At 34.9% G+C, this 21,701-nt stretch overlaps 1 protein-coding gene across 2 annotated transcripts; it reads left to right on the top strand.

Annotated features, from left to right (window-relative positions):
• Window positions 1–1,089: 1,089 nt before the first annotated feature.
• Znf25 (zinc finger protein 25) lies at window positions 1,090–21,463 on the top strand. Of its 2 annotated transcripts, XM_015498941.2 has the most exons (7): window positions 1,090–1,228; window positions 2,915–3,020; window positions 3,128–3,244; window positions 14,503–14,629; window positions 15,730–15,825; window positions 18,813–18,870; window positions 19,324–21,463. In XM_015498941.2, the coding sequence occupies exons 3-7, from the start codon at window positions 3,230–3,232 to the stop codon at window positions 20,390–20,392; spliced, it is 1,365 nt and encodes a 454-aa protein (XP_015354427.1). In that variant the 5' UTR covers window positions 1,090–1,228; window positions 2,915–3,020; window positions 3,128–3,229; the 3' UTR covers window positions 20,393–21,463. The 2 variants fall into 2 exon arrangements, with proteins under 2 accessions (XP_015354427.1, XP_015354428.1); XM_015498942.2 differs by lacking the exon at window positions 2,915–3,020 and having other exon boundaries at window positions 1,211–1,228.
• The last annotated feature ends 238 nt before the right edge of the window (window positions 21,464–21,701 follow it).

The following is a 21,701-nucleotide window of genomic DNA, read 5'->3' as shown; positions in this document are numbered from 1 at the left end:
AGAATAAACACAAGGAAACAAAGACAACTAAGAAATACACTATGAAGGAAAGATCAGTGGGGCTAACTCCTGACAGGGTCTACCAAGGTCACTGTAAAATTAATATTTATGGCCATAGGTTTCTCAATGTAGTTAAGAAGTTTCATTAATACCTCAGGCACACTAAGATGAAGTCTGCCAGGTCATGACCCCAGCACCCTCATTAACATACAATTGAATTGCAGAGGAAGCTCCCCCTCCTCCAATATTATAGTCTCCAAGACAGAGAGATGACCAACTAGGGCCCAAAACTCCTGCAATCTATGTGAAGAGGTAGTAAACATCTGATTAGTGCAGACCACAGAAGGTAGAGCACAAGGTTAACATAAGGCAGCAATAAATTTGGAAGCAGCACTGTTTCCTTTGCCCTTCTCTGCCCACAGGCGAACCTCTCTAGAAAGCATTCTTTGCTTGAATCTTTTTTTATAACTAAATTCTCTTGACTTTTTGTGTCTGACTTTAGCTTTTATTAAGTTGGGATATAAGAACTGAAGTTTGGAGCTTCAGCTCTCCACTCTCCTGTGTCAGCTTAATGAGCTCAATTATTTTAAGACTCTTCAGAATTTCAGGTTGTCTATCTAGTCAATAGCACTTGGCAATTTCTCTAGGCTTCAGTCTGAAAATACATTTTTGTTAACTAAAGAAATATAAAGGCATTAATTATCTGGACTAAGATTTATTGGACTTTTACGAACTCAGGCCTGAAGAAATGAAAGTGTGGGTGTTCATGGAGTTTTTAGATTTAAAGCTACAATCCCTTTTCTTTCCCATATGCTTCCTTTATACCTGTCCTTATTTCTTCTGTCGTACATCACTACGGTACTGAGTCCCAACCACGTTACCTAAGTTGTCCATCAATATCACTTCGGGTGGTTTTCTGCCTTTAAGCCAATTTTAACCACTCAACTCCATGAATAACCAAAGGCTCAAGTCTCCAGAAAAGCCCAGCAGGAATCATCAGATCACTAGAGGGCGCCAAATCGCTTAACTTCATCCAAATTAGAGTCAAAGCGGAGGCTTCCCGCAGGGTGCGCTCTGCGCATGTGCAATGCCCTTTCCTTTCTGTCTTGGCGGCTTTGTCTTTACACCGCAGGGGGTTGAGGACTCCGGTGCTTCAAGGTCCCGCAGCGCAGCTGAGGGCGGGGCCTGGGCTCAGAGTGGCCTGGGATCGGAGACAGATCCCTTGCAGGTGTGTCGAAGGCCTCTGTGGGCGGGTCGGGAGCGGGAAAGCTGGACTTTGCGACAGCCGGGTCAAAATCTGGAGGCCGCGGCCTGCGCCGAGAGCCTAGAGGGCCTGCGGGAGGGACTTGGCAGGGAAGCCCGCCTTTTGCACAGCCGACCTTCTTCAGAAGTTGTTGTCGCGACCTGAGGGGCAACCCAGGAGGGCCCACTCTGCGGGGAAAGCAGGCCGGGCCGCCCAGAGGGAGCGGCTCTGTGTGACGTGGAGCTTGACCCGCTGCGTCCAAGTGCGTCTTCGACGCTGGCTGTAGCCCGTCTTGGCGCAGATCCAGTGTGTGCGGCTGGATGGGCGAGCTGATCTCAGGGTGATTCAATCATCTGTAAAATGATGATGAAAGCACCCTTGAGGGTCGTTTGCTGTCCTGAATAAGGCAGTAGATGTAAATAATAAGGAATTAATAAAGGTGAGCTGCTTTTATTACAAGGCATGCTGTTGTTTTCATTATTGGCTCCTTTAATCATTGGCAGTAACCACCTCCGTTTTAATAAATTATAGTATTACAGGTTCAGAGATATAAATTGGTTTACTCGGAATTAGGTAGGATTTAAACTCTCACTGTTTTTACTCTGTAGTTAATGCTCTTTCCTACATTAAAATCCAGTCTTAGTTTGTATTTAAGCAAGCAGTTGTACTTAAGCACCACCAGAGTATAGTTGTGAAGTGTATTGAACATCATCTCTCCATGTAGTGTTCTATTTCCAAAAATTCTTGGGATTCCTTTAGAACCCTTGGCTCAAAAAGTCAATTAAGACCCTTCCTACATCCTCCAACCTGATTGTTCTCAGCAAGCACATAAATTGAAACCAGAGTTTGAAAAATTTTAAATTTCTCTAAGAAGTTGGAAATTCTATCAAGGCTAAAGGCTAGTTTCTAGAGGGGAAATGGTAGAGACAGACTTAAAAAAAAAAAAAAAACCAACTGTGATTCTTCCATGCTTTTTATTATGTAGGTGATGTGATAATGCTTCTGATGGCTGGTGGTATCTGGGCTTATAATTATCATCTTGTAAGCGCGGGTGGCTGGAAGTTGTTTCTGCTGCTTATGAAAAGGACCACAGGATTGTGGCATCTGTTGTCTTTGCTACATCTATGAAGTGTCTGGGAATTTTGGAGCCAAAGTGCTATTTTAGAAGCTAGATTTATGTGTCAGCAGATTAGGGGCCATGTCAGGTTTATCAAGGCTGAACTAAATTTTAACCCTAGACCCAGCCTAAATTTGAGAGGTCAGTGAAATCCAGGGCACTATCTAGATTTGTGGTCCTGGGTAAAGACTTTAAAAATCACATGAGAGGTTGTTCAAGATTACCTGATTTTTCCTTATATTAAAGATAGCAGCATTGAAACTAAGCCTAAGGTAGAACTGAAGTCTCCAGATTCACTATATCAAAAGAAACTAATTTAAGGAGAAGAACTATCTCATTTTTGAAAACTCTGAAATAACTTTATAACTGTGGGATTTATAATATTAACAGGAAAAATTGTTATGACATGTAACCTAAACACCTTTTATATATCAATAAATATATCAATTCATCATCTGTAATGCTAGACATAGGGATCCATATTTGGATATATTATACATCTTATTTAATCTGTTATTTATTATTTATGTTTTCAATTCTTTTGTGTTATTCAGTGAACATACACATAATTTTCAAAGCAACCAATAAGAAAGAAATGTTTAGATTCACTCAAAAATGTCCCAGGTTCATCAAGATTATGTCAGAGTCATCAATGGACAGGTGGGTACTACTTCATCATGGTCCTTCCTATTCCTTCTCATGGGTCAAAGGGACATTTTTCCAGGGGTTTATATTTTACTAAAATATTGTATGGAAATTTCCCACAGGAGATTCCTGGAGCTGTAACATATGGTCTCTTATGACTTTTCTCTTACAACTTTCCCTGCTTGGGCTTTATAGTTTCTACCCTTTCCCAAGAGCAGCAGAAAATGAACAAGTTCAAGGTGAGTCATTTATTTAGCCTTTGTTTCACTTTGTGTATGTGTGTTTAATGTGTATATGTGTTTTTAAGAGAGCTCAGGTATTTAACTAGAAAAGGAGCTATGTTACAGATCATCTTCAAGGAAAACACTGCTCTCAAAGTATGGTCTTAAGACCCCTGCGAACCCTAAGACCCTCTCAAGAGGTCTTTAAATTCAAAACTCTAGTGCTAAGATGCTAATTGCACTGCTGGTATGAAAGCAATGGTGATAGGTTCCTGCCTATCTACTATTGGCATTAATTAAGATAAGGACACCTAATTTATAATCATTGTATTTCTCCAAGTAAAAACCTGCCATTTACTTAAGGATAACCTTAATAAAATAGTAAAAATTATTAATTTTATTAAATATTGACCCTCAAGTGCATATATTTTTAATATTCCATGTGATGAAATGGAAAGTTAAAATAATGCGCTTCTGCATCCTGAACAGTTAGTTGTCTGGTCTGGATAACAAGCCCTTGTGCAATTATTTGATTTGTGCACATGCTTTTCATGGAAGACCTTTTTTTACATGAAAGAACAAATGGCAAAAAAGCTATAGTTATTTACACCTGGGTATTTAACAAACATATTCTCAAAAGTGAATGAAGTTGGTCTGGGGTCGTAGCTCAGTGGTAGCATTTACCTAGCATGTGCGAGGCACTGGGTTCGATCCTCAGCACCACATAAAAAAATAAATAAATAAAATAAAGGCATCATTTCCAACTACAACTAAAATAAATAAATAGGGCAGGGGATGTGGCTCAAGTGGTAGCACGCTTGCCTGGCATGCGTGTGGCCCGGGTTCGATCCTCAGCACCACATACAAACAAAGATGTTGTGTCCGCTGAAAACTAAAAAATAAATATTGAAAATTCTCTCTCTCTCTCTCTAGACTCTCTCTCTTTTAAAAAAAATAAATAAAATAAAATAAAATAAATAAATAAATAGATGAAGTTAGCCTGTCACTTCAAGGTATCTTTTTGCCAATATTAAAATTTGAGCTTTAAGGTAAAAATTAGATTTTTGTAGAACTTGTATCTTTATCATGAATTGGACAACTTTCTAATATATAAGACTTCTGATAATATTGGTGCTGATACTAACATAATTTTTCAAATGTATAATAAAAATTTTCAAAAGTAGAATACGTATATAAGTATGTATGTGTGTATATATATATATGTGGTGGGTGTTATTAGGGTGCTCTACCCCTGAGCTACATCTCCAGCTCACTAAGTTGCCCAGGCTGGTCTCTGGCCTCGAAATTGCAATCCTCTTACCTCAGCTGCCCAAGTAGCTGAGTTGCAGGCTTGTGCCACAGTACCTAGAAACAATTGAGTAATATTTATGAAGCATATGCTCAGAGATAGAGTCAAGTAATTTGAGAGGACAGAGCAATACAAAGAAATAAAGGACACATAGTTTTTTAGATTTAAAGTTAATTAGCCCATTCTAAAAAGTGGTATTTGTGGTAAATCCTCAATTAAATGAGATAAGGAACTATGTAGAAATCTAGTAGCAAAACATTAAATAGAGGAACAGCAAATACAGTCACTCTGAGGCATGTTCTAGAAACCATATCAGGATATTATAGCTAGAGAGAAGTGACTTTGGAAGAGAATGGCAAGAAGTAACATCAAAGAAGTAGAAGAAGCTAGAAGATGTAGGACCTTGCGGACTGTAGAACTTTGAATGTTGTTTTTATTTGTTCATTTAAAATGTACAATATATATGTACAACTTAAGGAATATTAATATCAGCCCTGTTGGGCTTAAGAAATGAATATTACTGATTACAACTGATGGTCTTGATCTCACCATTACCAGGAGAAACAAATACTGAATTCTGTTATCAGTTCATTGGTTTTAAAAATTTACTTTAAATAAAACAACATAATTGTCAATTAAACATCCAGCCCTCTGCTAAGCATTAGTATATTCTTCTCACATAATCCTCAAGTCACTTTTTGAAATGTTAATACTACCGTATTACAAACTTTTGGTATGGACTTTACCTGTTACCAATTGAAAATCACAATCTTTGGGCATCTTGCTAGAAACAAAGGAGAAAGTAAGTAGAAGGAACCTAAGATTCAACCTATTCAACAGAACCAACTAAAAACTAGAGTAGGACCTACAGTTCTGCTACAGCAAATCCTGAATATATTTTTATCTTTTATTTGAAATCCTCCTTATCCAAAATTCATTGGGGAGTACATGTGTTTTCCTATGATCTACAATTAATTGCTCAGTGGTCAGTCTGGGACAATAAAAACAGTTAATGAGCCTGTTTCCTGTGGGGGTTTTTCATTTGTTTGAGATAGGCTCTCACTATGTTGCCCAACCTTGTCTCAAATTCCTGAGCTCAGGTGATTCTCCTGCTTCAGCCTCCTTAAGTAGCTGGAACTATAGATCAGGGGTACCATGCCCAGCTCTGCTTTTTTTTTTTTTTAAAGTGCAGTTGTCATTACCAACTCCTTGAAAATTTTATTTGTTGCAGGTTCTGGAACTGTTTGTCTATAGCCATTTTGGCCAGAGTAGATTTCTCTTTTTTTGTATTCCTTCTTGCATCTCTCAACTTTTATTGGTGCAACTCTCTGCTTTTGAAAAATCCTTTATATTTACTATTTTTACTTTGGAGGAGGGTTTGCTAGTGGAAAGTTCTGTTTTGTTTATTTGCACTGTGTATAGAATTCTTCGTTGGTAGTTCTTATCTTTGAAAACACTGAAAAGCATAAACAGTCTTGTGCTACTGATGCTGTTAAAAATATACCTGTCCCTTTGTCAGATCTTTAAAGCAAATTTGTCTGTTTTGGGCTAACTGCTTTCGAGATGTATTTTACCATTGTGTGTTTATGTGTGGATTTTTCTTTATCCTAATGAAATTTATTTGTACTTCTTTGGGTTTGAGTATTATACTTATTGACTTTAAGCTCTACTTTTTGTGTTATTGTATTTTTTGATTAATCTGGAAATTATACTATGCCTGATTAACCTATGTAATATCTTCAAATAACATACTGTTTATTCATAAACAGTGAAGTAAACTTTCAGTAGTATAATTCTGTTCCTATTCTTCCCATTCTTTGTGGCCTTTTTCTTTAGTTCATTTGTAATATATTTTTAACAAGTATTTACTTGTTATTTTTGCTTGAAACATTTACTAATATTTTAAAGAAATCCCCCAGAAATGTAAGTAGTTGTTTTCTGAAATATTCTAATCTTCTGAATTTTTGCCTTTGTTCATCTTTGGATTCTCAGTTTTCTGATTAATTTTGGAAACCTTGATTTCCTAGGTAAAGGGCTTGTTCTAATTGTTAGGGTGAGATCAGTCTATCTTTTGATATTCTACATTGTACTCAGAACCAATGTTTTAAATCCTTAGTATAAAGATACTAGCTCTAATCTGCTTTTCTGCTCTCTTTTCCGTGGCTTTGAACTTTACAAATGTCTTGAAATTTCTAAGCAGAGGAATAGTGCTCATCTCAGTGGATTTTCCATTTTTCCAAGATCCTGATCCCTCAAATCCTGGTGACTATTATCCTTTCATGCTTTTATACAGCTATTTAGTATGTTTTGTCTTTATTTTTAGTTGTGGTTAAAGACACATAAAATTTACCATTTAACTTTTTCAAGTGTTTAGTTCAGTGGCATTACATACCTTCACATTGTTACTTAACAGTTACCAGTTACCACCATTTATCTCCATAACTTTTTTCATCTCACAACCCATTACATAACAATTCTGTTCCCTCTTCTCCCAATCCCTGGCAACTAACTACTAATGTTATTTTCTGTCTGTATGAATTTGACTACTGTAGGTATCTTGTATAAGTGAATCATATAATATTTGTCTTTCTCTGGCTGATTAATTTCACTTAGTGTAATGTCTTCAAGTTTCATCCATGTTGTAGCCTGTGTCAAAATTTCCTTATTTTTAAAAGTGGAATAGTAGGGCTGGGGATGTGGCTCAAGCGGTAGCGCGCTCGCCTGGCATGCGTGCGGCCCGGGTTCGATCCTCAGCACCACATACAAAGATGTTGTGCCTGCCGAAAACTAAAAAATAAATATCAAAAAATTTAAAAAAAAAAAGTGGAATAGTATTAGATTGGTTATATAAACTACATTATGTTTATCCATTCATACATTCATGGGCACTTGGTTTACTTTTTCCTCTTGGTTATTATAAATAATGCTGATTTGAACATAGATGAACAAATACTATTTGAGTCCCTGCTTTTATTTCTATAAGATATATACCCAGAAAAGGAATTTCTGGATCATTTTGTAGTTTTTTGAGGAGCTGTCATACTGTTTTCCATAGTGGCTACATCATTTTACATTCTAACCAAAAACACACAGGGTTCCAGTTTCTCTAGTCTTTACCAACATTGTTATTTTGTTGTTTTTAAAGAATAGCTATCCTAGTGGGTATAAAATGATTTATACTTTTTGTTATGTTGTTATTTTTTAACTCACAGCAAAATATATTCTTTGGGGTTGTACATTTTATTGACTTTTGACACATTCATAAAAGCATGTAATCATCACCACACTCAAGCTACTGACAGTTCCACAACCTCAAAATTCCCTTATTCCCTCTTTGTAGCCTTTTTATCCAAATTCCTAGCAAACACTGATCTATTCTGCATTCTTATAATTTTGCCTTTCCCTGACTATCACATAAATTCAATTTATATTGAATTGATTTTTTTAAAGACTGACTTCTTTCATTCAGCATAATGCATTTGAGATTTGATCATATTGTAATATATCGATAGTTTGTTCTTTTTTGTTATTAAATGGGATTAAATTGTATGGATATACATCATTTATACATTTACTAGTTGAAAACTTGTTTCCATCTTTTTGGGGGGGCAATTGTGAACAGAGCTTTTTCAGATATTTGTGTGGTGAATTTTGTGTGAACATAGATTTTATTTTTCTTGGGTAAATACTAGGAGTGGGCTTTCTAGGTTATAGGTATTATCTTTAACTTTTAAAAAAATAGTTATTTTCTAGTTTTAGGTGGACACAATATCTTTATTTTTTATTTTTATGTGGTGTTGAAGATCGAACCCAGCACCCCGTGCATGCCAGGCGAACACGCTACCACTTGAGCCACATCCCCAGCCCAATTTAACTTTATAAGAATTCCGTTTCCCAGAATAGATATACTATTTTGTATTCCTGCTGCAATGTATTAGAGATCCATTTGCTTCACATTGCTTGTTAGCACTTATATTGTCAGTTTTTTTAAGTCATGCTGATGGTTGAGTAGTAGTATCCCATTATGATTTTAATTTTCATTTCCCTAATGTTTAATGATATTGAATATATTTTGGTGGGTTTACATGTTGTTTCTATACCTTATTTTTATGAAGTATCTATTCAAATCTTTAGTTCATTTTTAAATTGGGTTTTTTCTTGTTGAGTTTTGAGAGCTTTTTATATGTTCTGGACATAAGTGACTTGTAAATTTTCAAACATTTTATCATTATCTATGGGTTTTCTCTTCATTTATTTAACAGTGTCATTGAAGAGCTAATTTTGATAAGCTCCATATTTTTTCTTTTTTTAGTTTCTTTTGGTATCATGTCTAAAATATCTGCTTTAACCAAAAGTCACAAAGCCTTTTTCTTTCTAAAAATTTTATAGTTTTACATGATTTTTAGGTGATATTTATATAAATTATTGGCTTGGTTTCATTTTTAGATACTTTCCTTTATACATGTATTTCTGTATGTTCCAGTACCATTTATTGAAAAGTAATATGTATGTATCTATGTGTGTTTGTAATCTATGCATAATCTTAATATTATTGGCTCATATATATAGATAGCTCTGAAAATATTATAGATACATGCATATAAGTGTGTCAGTATACATACACGTATTTCCTAACTGTGCTAAGAAGACCTAGGAGCAATGACACCCAGTTGCAATGAGCATTCCTAGTGCCCACATCCATATTTTTATACCATTTTGCAATAAAAGAACTAGAACTTCTTGGATAATTGGTTGATTCTAGGACTGAAGCAAAGGAAATACAAAATAAGCCAAGGGAATTTTGTGCCATCAGAAAGTAAGGAAATGCTGTAACATAAAAGTAAACAAATGATTGGGGCATGTCAAATAGACACAAGAACCAATCTGTAAGAGCTCCTCATTGGCAAAGCTGAAGCAATTTGAGCAACAAAACAAGTATGCAGTATTATATTCTAACTAAAAACATTTTTAAAAACCAGGTCATGTTGATATAAGTAAATGAATAAATAGGTAAATAATGAGAAGAGACAAATCTTTATGAAGAATCCCAAGTGATATGTATAGATACTGTCCCTCCAGGAAGTGGAGTTTATTACCACATTCTCTTCTTGCATATGGGCTGGACTTTGATTTGCTTTCAAAAAATAGAATGTGAAAAATAAAAGTAGCTACTTTACAATGGAGAAAAATGGTAAACACTACCCTAACAAAGTAAGCCAAGTTAATGTCACTAGTAATATTATGAACCCCTTGTTATATTTTGATAAGGGCTCTCTATTATTCTTCCCCTAAACCTAAAATCTTAGTCTAATCATGAGACAACCTTTAGGCAAATCCAACTTGAGGGGCGTTCCATAAAACATTTGAGTAGTATTCTTCAAAACTGTCAAGGTCATAAAAATTAAGGAAAGGTCTAGGGACATAGCTCACCATGTGCAAGGCTGTGGGTTCAATTCCCAGAACTTCAAAAATAAATAATAATGTTTTTAAAAAATCAAGGAAGACTCATAAACCAAGAGACTAAGGAGACTTTTAAAACATCAAAATACTCTTTTATTGCATTGATCTTTGTGTTTATCCTTTTTTATTAGCGCAATATCTTCCTTAATATAGCAGCGAGTCTTAAAATCAGATAGTGTGAATCCGCATAATTTGTTCTTTTGCAAAAGCTATTTTAATTCCATTACTTTTCCTTATATATTTTAGAATCAGCTATTGACATCTACCAAAAAAAAAAAAGCCTTCTCAGGTTTTGATTGGAATTACATTAAATATACAGATTATATTAAGAAGAGTTGGCATGGTTCAGAGTAAATTTATCACCCCATTTATTTAGGTCTTTGACCTCTTTCTTTGTTGTTTTGTAGTTTTTGGATATATACCATGCTAAAAGTTTAGATTAACACTCAAGTATTGCATTTTTGTTGCTATTGTAAATTGCTGCAGGCCGGCTGGCTGGGCAAAATAGCTGGGGGGTGACGAATAACTTGTACACGTTGATACAGCAGGAGTAGGAACATTTATTGCAGGACAGGAGCAGTATTTATACATTCCACACAGCTTATCTAATTAGCATAAACTAGATACAGCAGTCAACCAATCAGGAATCTCCACACTTAATGGCTTGCTTTTGTTACTTCTCAAACCACTCCCTCTGGCATTTTGCCAGGCACCATCCAGACTTGTTTACGAACTCTAACATTCCCCTGGCAAAATGCCAGGTGTTATTTTGACTTGTTTATAGACTCTAACAGTAAATAATATTGATTTCGCTTTTTTATTTCTACTTGGTTTTTATTAGCATATAGAAATATAGATTTTTAAAAACAAATTTGGTCTGTGACCTTAATAAGCTTAATGATTAGTTCCAGAATTTGTTTTAAAGATTCTTGGAGACTGTCCACATAAGTAAATGTCATCTGAAAACAGAAACAGTTTTATTTTTCCTCTTTGTAATCTGTATGCTTTTCTTTAGCCAGTGCTATTATTTCTAATATGATATTAAGTAAGAGTACTGAAATTAAACATTTTTTTCCTGTCATTAGGGGTAAAGAATTTAGTCATTCAGTAAGTGTTGTGCTAGCTACAAATTTTATATAAATGTCTTTTTTAGATTAAGGAAGTTCCCTTCTGCATTAGTTGGCTTCTGTCACTATAATAAATACCTTATAAAGAGAAAAGGGTTATTTGGGATCACACTTTTAGAGATTTCAGTCCATGATCAGTTGAACCTGTTGCATTTACACCTATGTTGAAGCAGCACATCATGCCATGAGCACATGATTGAGCAAAACTGCTCTCATGGCCAGAAAGCAAAAGAAAGAGAAAGGGACCAGGGTCCCACAGTCACCTTCAAAGGGATAGTCCCAGTGACCCCAAAGACCTCCTACTAGACCCTGCTTCCTTAGGGTTCTACCCAATAGTAAGGCTCTGTTTCCAATGGAGTTACCCTAGGGAGCAAGCCTTTACTACATGTTCTTTGGAGGAAACTGAAAAGCAAATTATAATATCTTTTTCACCTAATTTGTTCAGAGGTTTAATCATGAATGATAATTATTTAAAAAATTTGTGAAAAGCTTTTTCTGTGTCTGTTGAGATGATGATGATGATATTTTTCTTTTTTAATTTTTTCATATTTAAGACTTACATTGATATTTTTATTTTGAGCCAGAATTGCAGCAACAGGATAAATCATCTAATCTTCAGTTTTGTAGATCTCTTTCTTTTGCCTGCTCAAATCTGATGTTGATCCTCTCAAGTGAATTTTTAATTTCAGTTATTTTACCTTTGAACTCTGTAACTTCTTTCCCTTTTTAAACATTTTTTATTGATATTCTTTACTTGTTTATACATAGTCTTGGTTTCCTTTAGTTCTTTGTCCACAATTTCCTATACTTCCTTGAGCATGCTTCAAAGAGTTGATTTAAAGTGTCTATGTAGGCCAGGCGCAGTGTTGCACACCTGTAATCCCGGTGGCTTGAGAGGAGGCTGAGGCAGGAAGATTGCAAGTTCAAAGCCAGCTTCAGCAAAAGCGAGGTGCTAAGCAACTCAGTGAGACCCTTTCTCTAAATAAAGTACAAAATAGGGCTTGGGATGTGGCTCAGTAGTCGAGTGCCCCTGAGTTCAATCCCCAGTCATCCCCCGCAAAACAAAAAACCCAACAACTTTGAGTTTATTTTCGAATAACAGTAAACAAAATACTCACTTATTATTTTCAAATAGTTGCTGATATTTTAACCAAGAGTAGAGAACAATTTCTTCTTTCCTATCCACCATAAAATTAACTTTTATTGTCACTTATCATGAAAAAGGAAGTTACTCAACAATCATGCATTAATAATATAAGAAGAAAGCAGAAAGTGTGAATTAACTTTTTCAATTGTTGTGAATTTCCCAAAACAAAAGCAAAATAGAAGAAAACTGTTAATACAAATCTTCAGTATTAAGTAATTTGGGACAGTAAAGAAACTTACAAACCAGAAATTAAAAACTCATGATAGAAATGGAAAAGCAAGTAAATACAAAATGTAGGTTCATTAACTTAGGAAAAATATAGCAGAACAGAAACTCAAGGTTTCTGTTAAGTTACAACATGCTCAAGGAAGAAGAAGTGAATGAAGGTACAATAAATGACATGAAATAAATGAATGGACAAGAGATCAAAGTTAGGGCAGAAACAAAATGAATGAGGATCAGGAAGATTTGAGTAATAAAAGTAAAAGAAAGACAAAGTAGAGTCCCTAAGGTACAAAAAACAAATAACGAAAGAGAATAAAATTTTAAACTATAATTCAAGGAGGTTATGGCTCAGCAGTAGAACGTTTGCCTAGCATGTACGAGGCCCTGGGTTCGATCCTCAGCACCACATTTTTAAAAAAATAAATAAGTAAACAAAATAAAGATATTGTGTCCAACTACAACTAAAAAATAAATAGTAAAAAAAACTATAATTCAAGGAAGTTTCCAGAAAGATAAGAACTGAATCTACTTATTGAAAAGACCCTCTGTATGCCACAAAGCATTGATTCAGAATGGTAACCCCCATACTTATTTAAAAGTAATTAAAAAGTTCTCTGGTCTCAAGGGGGAAAAGTACAAATCACTTGCCAAGGAAGGAAAATAAAATTGACATAATTCTTAGTACCAACTTATATAAACATAAAATAATAGAAAGCGTTTTCAAGAAATTAAGAAAAAAGTATGAATCAGGAATTTATGCCCAACCAAGTTATTGTTCAAGTGAAAATACATTTCAGATCCTATGGAATATAAATAAAGCATTTATCAGAAGAAATTTTATAGCCTTAAATTGTTTCTTTTAATACAAATGAAAGAAATTAGCATCCTAACTCTGGCCACCAAATCATAATAATCTGGGAGCTATCCTCTGTCTTCTTCCCAGTAGCTATTAATTACCAGCTAATTACAGTTACATTATACTATTTTGCCATACTACTGCTACTGCTGCTGCTACTTTATATAAATGCCTGTTGCTTATATCTGTCTCTTTGTGATGTGCCATTTGCTACTTCTGCTTTATAGTTTTCTTCTAAACTACTTATCTGCTATAACTCCAGCACTCACATCTGTATCTTCAGTGGCTCCTATTGTCTGTATTTACATCTACAAAGTGAAGGAGTGAACATCCCTAAGATGTATAAGATAGTCTACATACTGTGATATAGATATTGTTCTCTTATATAAATTTTATTCCTTAAATTTAAGAGTTGTTAACCTATTTTAATAGGTGTAATATATTAATAAGCAATCTATTAAATATATGAAAAATATATTCTATGGGTCAAAAGACATAATTTCTTTATGTTCTGTCACTTGAATTTATAACATAATTAATCTTCATCCTATAACCTATTATCCTATTATACTGTGTTTTTTGTAGTTTAACTTTCATCATTTCTCATGCCCCATGCTTTTTCCAATCATGTATTGTTTATTCTTAAAATGTACATAAATCAGGTTGACCATCTAAAAAAATCTAACATGACAATACAAAATGCAAATAACTTTCCCCATTTGTAACCATCTTGTATCTTGTATCATATTTGACAATGCACCCACTACACATATTGCCTTTAAGCATTTACATCTTTGCCTCATGTCAAAATATCAGTTCTTTGATAACAGAAAGAATTATTTTTATTCATCTTTGGTACCTCCAGGAGAGTTGCAGGCAGAGTAGGAGTTCAGTAAATGTGAATTGAACATATATCTGTGTATAAAATACTGTATATAGTTAGCAGTATAACTATCCAGAGTAAATTCTACAGTCAACACAAAGCTAGTTTAATATGTTTTTTTTTTCCTCCTCAATGCTAGGGATTAAACCTAGAGTTTCATGCAAGCAAAGCAAATGCTTTACCACTGAGTCATGTCCCCAGCCCTTACTGTATCTTTTCGATGGTACTCTTTTCTGGTCACTTCAGATTTAATTGAAATATTGTTCCAGGGACCAGTGACATTTAAGGATGTTACTGTGGAATTCACCAAGGAGGAGTGGAAATTACTGACTCCTGCTCAGAGGACCCTGTACAAGGATGTCATGCTGGAGAACTACAATCACCTGGTCTCAGTGGGTGAGAAAAACTTCCCCATATATGTTTTATTCAGCTTTTTCACTGCTGTGACTAAAAGGACCTAACCAGAACAACTGTAAAGGAGAAAAGGTTTATTTAGGGCTCATGGTTTCAGAGGTCTTAGTCCATAGAAGCTGGCTGCATTCCTTGGGGCTCTAGGTGAGGCTGAATATCATGGTGGAAGAGTGTGGCAGAAGGAATAGTGTGGTGATCAGAAAGCAGAGAGGGAGAGGCCTCCACTTTCTATATACAAACATATACTTCATAGCCATGCCCTCAATAAACCACTTCCTGCCGCAGTCTGGCTGGGCACAAAATCACAAGCCACTCAAACAGGAACAAACTTTATTTTTGAAACTCCCGCCAATGCCCTGTATGCTCCCGGGAAATATGCCGACCCACACACACGTGGCGTTCTCCGGGCCACACTACCCCAACAGGAAATCCCTCCTCTGGAATTCCCTCCTACCGCACTTCCCCGACCAATGGGAACTCTTTGGGAGTCCCGCTAGAGCTCCAAAGTAGCAGGCCCAGGTGGACAGCAGGGGTCTAATATCCATTTGAATGCAGATCTTAACATAATCATATCATCTCAATGGCTTGCTGGAGTCACCTTTCAACCAAAAATGCCATGCATCATTACTACTTGGCTATGGCTCTTAGCAACTTCCTCCAGCCACATTCTATCTGCCTCCAGTTACCACTCAGTAAATCACATCAGGGATTAATTCACTGATTAGATTAAGGCTATAACCCAATAATTTCTTCTCCAGATCTTCTTGTATAGTCTCATATGTGAACTTTTGGGGGAGACTTCACATCCAAACTATAACAATGTATAAATCCCAGTCGTTTATATTTCTTCTCTCAGTTTCTGGAACATATAAGATCCTTATGGGGTTGAATGATATTAGCTTTGTTTCAGAGGTCAAACTTAATCCATTTTGGGTACCAGAATAAGTGTTCCTACATCTCCAGTGAAAGAATCTAAAATTTGACAAGCCTAAGTGGAACTTCATTGTTTTCCTGAAATTGTATTTTTCTTATCCATACAAACTTCAAGCAATTTGTATCATTTTCTTTATTTTTTTCATTAATAGGTTATCGTGTGAGTAAGCCAAATCTGGTCTTCAAATTGAAGCAAGGAAAAGAGCCATGGGTATTGGAAGTAGAATTTCCACGTCGGCGTTGTCCTGGTAACTTAGAAATTATATTCCATTATTAGTCAGGTGGTTGATGCTTCTTGATTTTTGAAATACTTTTCAGGAATTTCTCTAAATTCCGTAGACTTCTGGAAATGATTGAGAACACTTTATCTGTACATGTAATAAACCTAAATCATACCTCAAATTTCTGTTCTCGCCACTTAAATTCCTCATTTGCTAAATATTTTAAAATAGATTTACTTCTATTTTCTATATTTTCAGAATTGCAACCATATCTAACCTTAACTGAGATTTTTGTCTTTTCTCTAGAATACAGTAACTTCCTCCCTGCACATTATAATATGATTATAATCTTAGAAAGTGTTCACAAATATGAGCTATATTTTTTCAAAGAAAACAAAAAAACTGAAAAATGTATTTTTAGCACCAGTTGCAACAGTTTTAACTTCCTCATCTCTCTTTAAACTCTGAACTCAAATTATAAACCATTATGTTGTTCATCATTTTCTTTCATGTGGGGTTGCCCTTCACACAAAGTGTTGATTATTCCTAAAATCTTCAGTACCTTATTTGGGGTATTATAACACCAAGAGAATCCCATCCTGCTTCTTAAATCTTTTTCATTATCTTCTGACTGATGTATTGCTTGGTACATATTAGTTGCTCACAAGGTATTTGTTGAAAGAATGAAATATGATTTATAAGAAACCGACAATCTCTATTCTCTGCTGTATGCTCTTTTCACTAACTACTGTGAGGACTTATCCACTCTTAAGAATAAATCATGAATTTTTGTGCTGAGAACTCCTAAAGCTGACAGAATCTCTGTTCTATTTTTATTCTGGTTTCATATTTTACCTTCTTATAAGATAGTTCCACTGATTCTACTCCTTAAGGTCAAAATCAAATTATTAATTTAAATTCTCAAGGCCATTGTATAATGCAGCAGACTTCTATTGCCACTAGCTTGTCATGGTAAACTAATACTGACTCACTATTAGAGCATACATTTATGTTAATTTTCTGTCAAGAACAAGTCTGGCCCTCTCTTGCCTACTGCGACTTATTTCTCCTTGTAGCCCCCAATCACATGTTAATTTCCACTTTACCATTCTCTTACATGTTTTATATACATAGGCTCTTATTTCATACATATTCAAGTTAACTTTGCACAACTCAGTATCAAATAACTTTTCCCACAAGTGCCATGAAATTACAACCCCAAGCCTCTGCTCATAATCTTTTATTTTTTAAATATGAATAAATATGAAGAATGGTTCTAGGATGATGTTGAGTAACCTAATATTTAGGGAACATGTAGCAACTTAGAAGCAGAAATGAAGGAGCCAAGATTATGAAAGCAGAATTCAAAACTCAAGTTGAATCTTATCTTTGGAAATGCAGGATTTTGATGGCTAGGATAAGTTCAGAACTGAAAATCCATGATGCTACAAGGAAATTCATCCTGTTGCAGGATGGCATGCCTCTGCTTTTAAAAAAGTCCTCCTTTTTGGATGTCTGTGTTCCTGGATCTTCCTGTCCTAGTGAAAATTAAGCTAATTTTATTGCTAATGAAAGCTTAAACTTCTAACCATGAGAACATTGATGATCTGAGAAATTCACTTTAGCATTGACAGCTATATTATTATGGATAGACATGGAAGAAATAAAGTATAAGTTTATAGTCTGTTAACTACAGTATTTCTCCTGATCTGCACTTTCACTTTCCTTTCAGTTCCCCACAGTCATCTGCAGTCTGAAAATATTAAACAGAAAATTCCAGAAATAAACAATTCATAGTTTTAAAATATATGTCATTCTGAGTACTGTGATGAAATCTAGTGTAGTCCCACTCTGTCTGGCCCAGATATGAATCAACTCTATCTAGCATATCTGTACTGTAACATGTTACCTGATTAGTCACTCAACAGCCATCTCAGTCATCAGATAGACTGTTGAGGGATCATAGCACTTATGTTAAGTAACCCTTATTTTATTTTATAATGGCCCCAAAGTTCAAGAGTAGTGATGCTGACAATGAAGATATGCCAAAATAAAGCCTTAAAGTGCTTCTTCTAAGTAGAAATGTAAAAGTTGTATCTATCATAGGTATGTATGTATGTATGTATGTATATATAGAAAAAACTAAGTGTATATATATATATATATATATATATATATATATAGAGAGAGAGAGAGAGAGAGAGAGCGCATTCAGTACTATCTATGGTTTCAGGCATTACTGGAGTTTTGGAATATATCCCCTCCAGATAAGGAGGGACTATTGAACTAGGAATCCTAACATAGTAATATAAATTTAAATTTGAGGGGATAAAGACTTATGCTTCTGGGATTTTCTTTCTTTCTTTCTTTCTTTTTTTTGCACTGAGGATTGAGCCCAGGAGTACTTTGCCACTGAGCTACATCCCAGCCCTTTTTTATTTTGAGACAGATTGTTGCTAAGGTTCTAAGGCTGGCTAAAAACTTATAAATCTCCTGCCTCAGCCCCCTGAGTTGCTACAATTATAAGCATGAGCTACTGCACCTGGATAGAATATGTTATGCTCCTCCATCAAATGTTAGCTCCTCCATCAAATTTTATCTTCTTTCTGATAATTCCAGTAAACACAATTATCCTCCAATTTTTCTTACCCAGATTACTATGGTGGATTGTCTTTAATGAACTCACAGCGTTCTCTGTGATTCCCACTTCTTGTTCAGGATGATTTTAAAAATCTTTTGTTCTCTGTTCCATATTCTTTGGTTTTTGTCTTAACTTTTACATCCAAGTTTTTAAGGTCATATTTGTTTTAAATGTGCCAAAGGTACTTTGGTTTGTAATCATGTTCTTCCCACTGTCTATTACTGAAGTTTTTAATGTTTGTTCTGTGTTTTTGTAAAACAAAGGAATAGAATAAATTTCTATTTGAGAGTTCTTTCATTTTGATAGATTGACCTGAAACATAGAATCAACCCTACAATCATAATAATGTATTAAAATCTTGATTCCTTTGTAGAAGAACTATGGAATGACCGTGGGGCAAAGTACCAGAAAAGTCAAGCTGGAAATTCAAGGCAAGTCAAGAGAAGTATTGTAAGAAAGTCTTGATGGGGGTACTAGAAATGAGATAGCACTAGTTAATACTAAATGTGAGAAAATACTGGAGTGAATTTTAAAGAAAGTAATTCAAATGGAAATGTCCTTTTTCACAGGAGAACTTACTCAAGATCAAGTTATTCAAACTTTGAAGTCATCTTCTCTGTTCTGAATTATCCAAAAATCGAGGTTTTATTACACAAAGTAGAGTGCAGTCAGTTAAGAAACCTTATGTATGTTATGCAAGTTCAGTCTATGAAATGTTAAAGCACAGTGTAGGTCAGAGAATGTTTATAGTGGAGAAACCCTATGAAGCTAAAGAATATGGGAACATCTCTAGAAGTCAGTCCTCAGAGCAACTTAGAAAATACATAGCACAAAAAAAAGCATTAAAAGTCCTATTATTAATGAATTTGGAACTTTCTATTTAGGATGGGAGAACTCACAAAACATCAGAAAACTCATAACCAGGAGGAAACTTATGAATGTAACCAATGTGGAAAATCCTTCTGCCAAAAGTCTGCCCTCATAGTGCATCGACATACACATTACAAGAACAAATCCTATGAATGTGAAAAATGTGGGAAATCTTTCTCTATAAATGAAGACCTCATAAAACATCAGAAAATTCACACCAGAGATAAAACCTATGAATGTAAAGAATGTAAGAAAATTTTCTACCACCTATCATCTCTTAGTAGACATCTGAGAACCCATGCAGGGGAGAAACCCTATGAATGTAATCAGTGTGAAAAATCTTTCTATCAGAAACCACACCTCACAGAACATCAGAAAACACACACAGGGGAGAAACCCTTTGAGTGTACTGAATGTGGGAAGTTCTTCTATGTGAAGGCATACCTCATGGTACATCAGAAAACACATACAGGGGAAAAACCTTTTGAGTGTAAGGAATGTGGGAAAAACTTTTCTCAGAAGTCACACCTCACAGTACATCAAAGAACACACACAGGGGAGAAACCATATAAATGTAAGGAATGTGGGAAATTCTTTTCTAGAAATTCACACCTCAAAACTCATCAGAGGACTCACACAGGAGAAAAACCTTATGAATGTAAGGAATGTGGTAAATGCTTCTACCAGAAGTCAGCCCTCACAGTACATCAGCGAACTCATACAGGGGAAAAACCCTTTGAATGTAATAAATGTGGTAAAAACTTTTACTATAAATCAGACCTCACTAAACATCAAAGAAAACACACAGGAGAGAAACCCTATGAATGCACAGAGTGTGGTAAATCATTCTCTGTGAATTCAGTCCTCAGATTACATCAAAGGACTCATACAGGAGAGAAACCCTATGAATGCAAGGAATGTGGGAAATCCTTTTCTCAGAAGTCACATTTTACCATACATCAGAGAAAGCACACAGGGGAGAAACCCTATGAGTGTCAGGAGTGTGGGGACACCTTTATCCAGAAGTCACAACTCAATGCACATCAGAAGACACATACACGGAAGGGAAAAGCTGACAAATAGTATGAGTTGAGAATTTCTGTCTGAATTTATCCTTCAGTGTTATCAGATAATTTACACAAGAGAAACCTCATGAGTATCATCAATGAGGGGAAAATTTCAGCCACAATCTTTACTCATAGAATATCAGCAAATGCATGGAGAGAAATTCTATAAATTTATTAGGGAGAAATTTTTACCACCCAGTAGACTATTAAATATCAGACAATATAGATGGCAAAACTCTACAAACTATAAAATATGAAGAAAAATATTTCTTTCAGAAGTTGTATTTTATTTTACATCATCACACAAGAGAAATCCTATAAGTAAATAAATGTCAAGATGTTTTCTAACAGAACAGTCAGCACTTTACATCCAAAGCTAACATGTATAAGAAACTCCTATGAATATCCTGAGTATTCATAAGTCTTTTTTACACAAGTTGAACTTATTAGAGAACTCAAGGGAGATAACTGCAAAGTTTGTAACAGGTATAGAAGCCTTTATTAAAGAACGGATATTTCAATGAATGTCATGTCATTGATAATTTGAATAATATTTCTATAAATATTTGAGAGATTTTCAACAAAATTTCAAATAATTTCTACTGATGGAAGCAGGCAAAAATGAATATTCCAAGGGATTTGATTTTCTTTTTAAATAAACCTACAAATGTCCACAGATATGAAGCTTTTTAAAAAGCAAAAATATATTGAGTAATCAGACAACATCATTAAACACACATGAAGGGTCTTTTAGTATGTGGGACTTTTGTGTGCATGTGATTTTGCTACAAAACATAACTTGCAGAAGTTGGACATGCAAGTAGAACCCATCCATAATTGTACATAGAAAAACATGTAACCTTAGTTCAATAACTGTTACGTGTAGGACGTGTCACATTATCTGAGCTGAGCAGTGATTCTTGTTGTTATGATATGTATTGTAGTGTAATACTCTTTATTTTTCTTAGTGCATCTTTTCCTACCATTTCCTGGCACTTGTAACAATTATATAGACATTGTTACTGAACTAACACTTTAAAATGAAGCTGAAATGTTCTTGTAAAATGTTCAGCTGTCTTATGGTCAGCCAAATTTTGGAGTAGGGGCACATTTATTTTTAGCAAAAGTCTGAGCTTCCTTTAAAGCAGCTGACAACACTAACATGTATTATACTCTACATAATAGAAATAAATAGTGCTATGTAAGAAATATAATTATCTTACTGTTGGTGTTTTAGCAGAGTGTATGTAATTATCTGTGCTTGTATTTTGTATGAGAGTCTTAAATGTTCTCCCAAACCTTTTTATCACTAGTAGAAGCAACAT

The sequence above is a fragment of the Marmota marmota genome, unplaced genomic scaffold (genome assembly GCF_001458135.2).
Source record: "Marmota marmota marmota unplaced genomic scaffold, marMar, whole genome shotgun sequence".
Classification (NCBI taxonomy): domain Eukaryota; kingdom Metazoa; phylum Chordata; class Mammalia; order Rodentia; family Sciuridae; genus Marmota; species Marmota marmota.
Note: the sequence above shows the minus strand (reverse complement) of the source record. Positions and strands in the feature narration are given on the sequence as shown.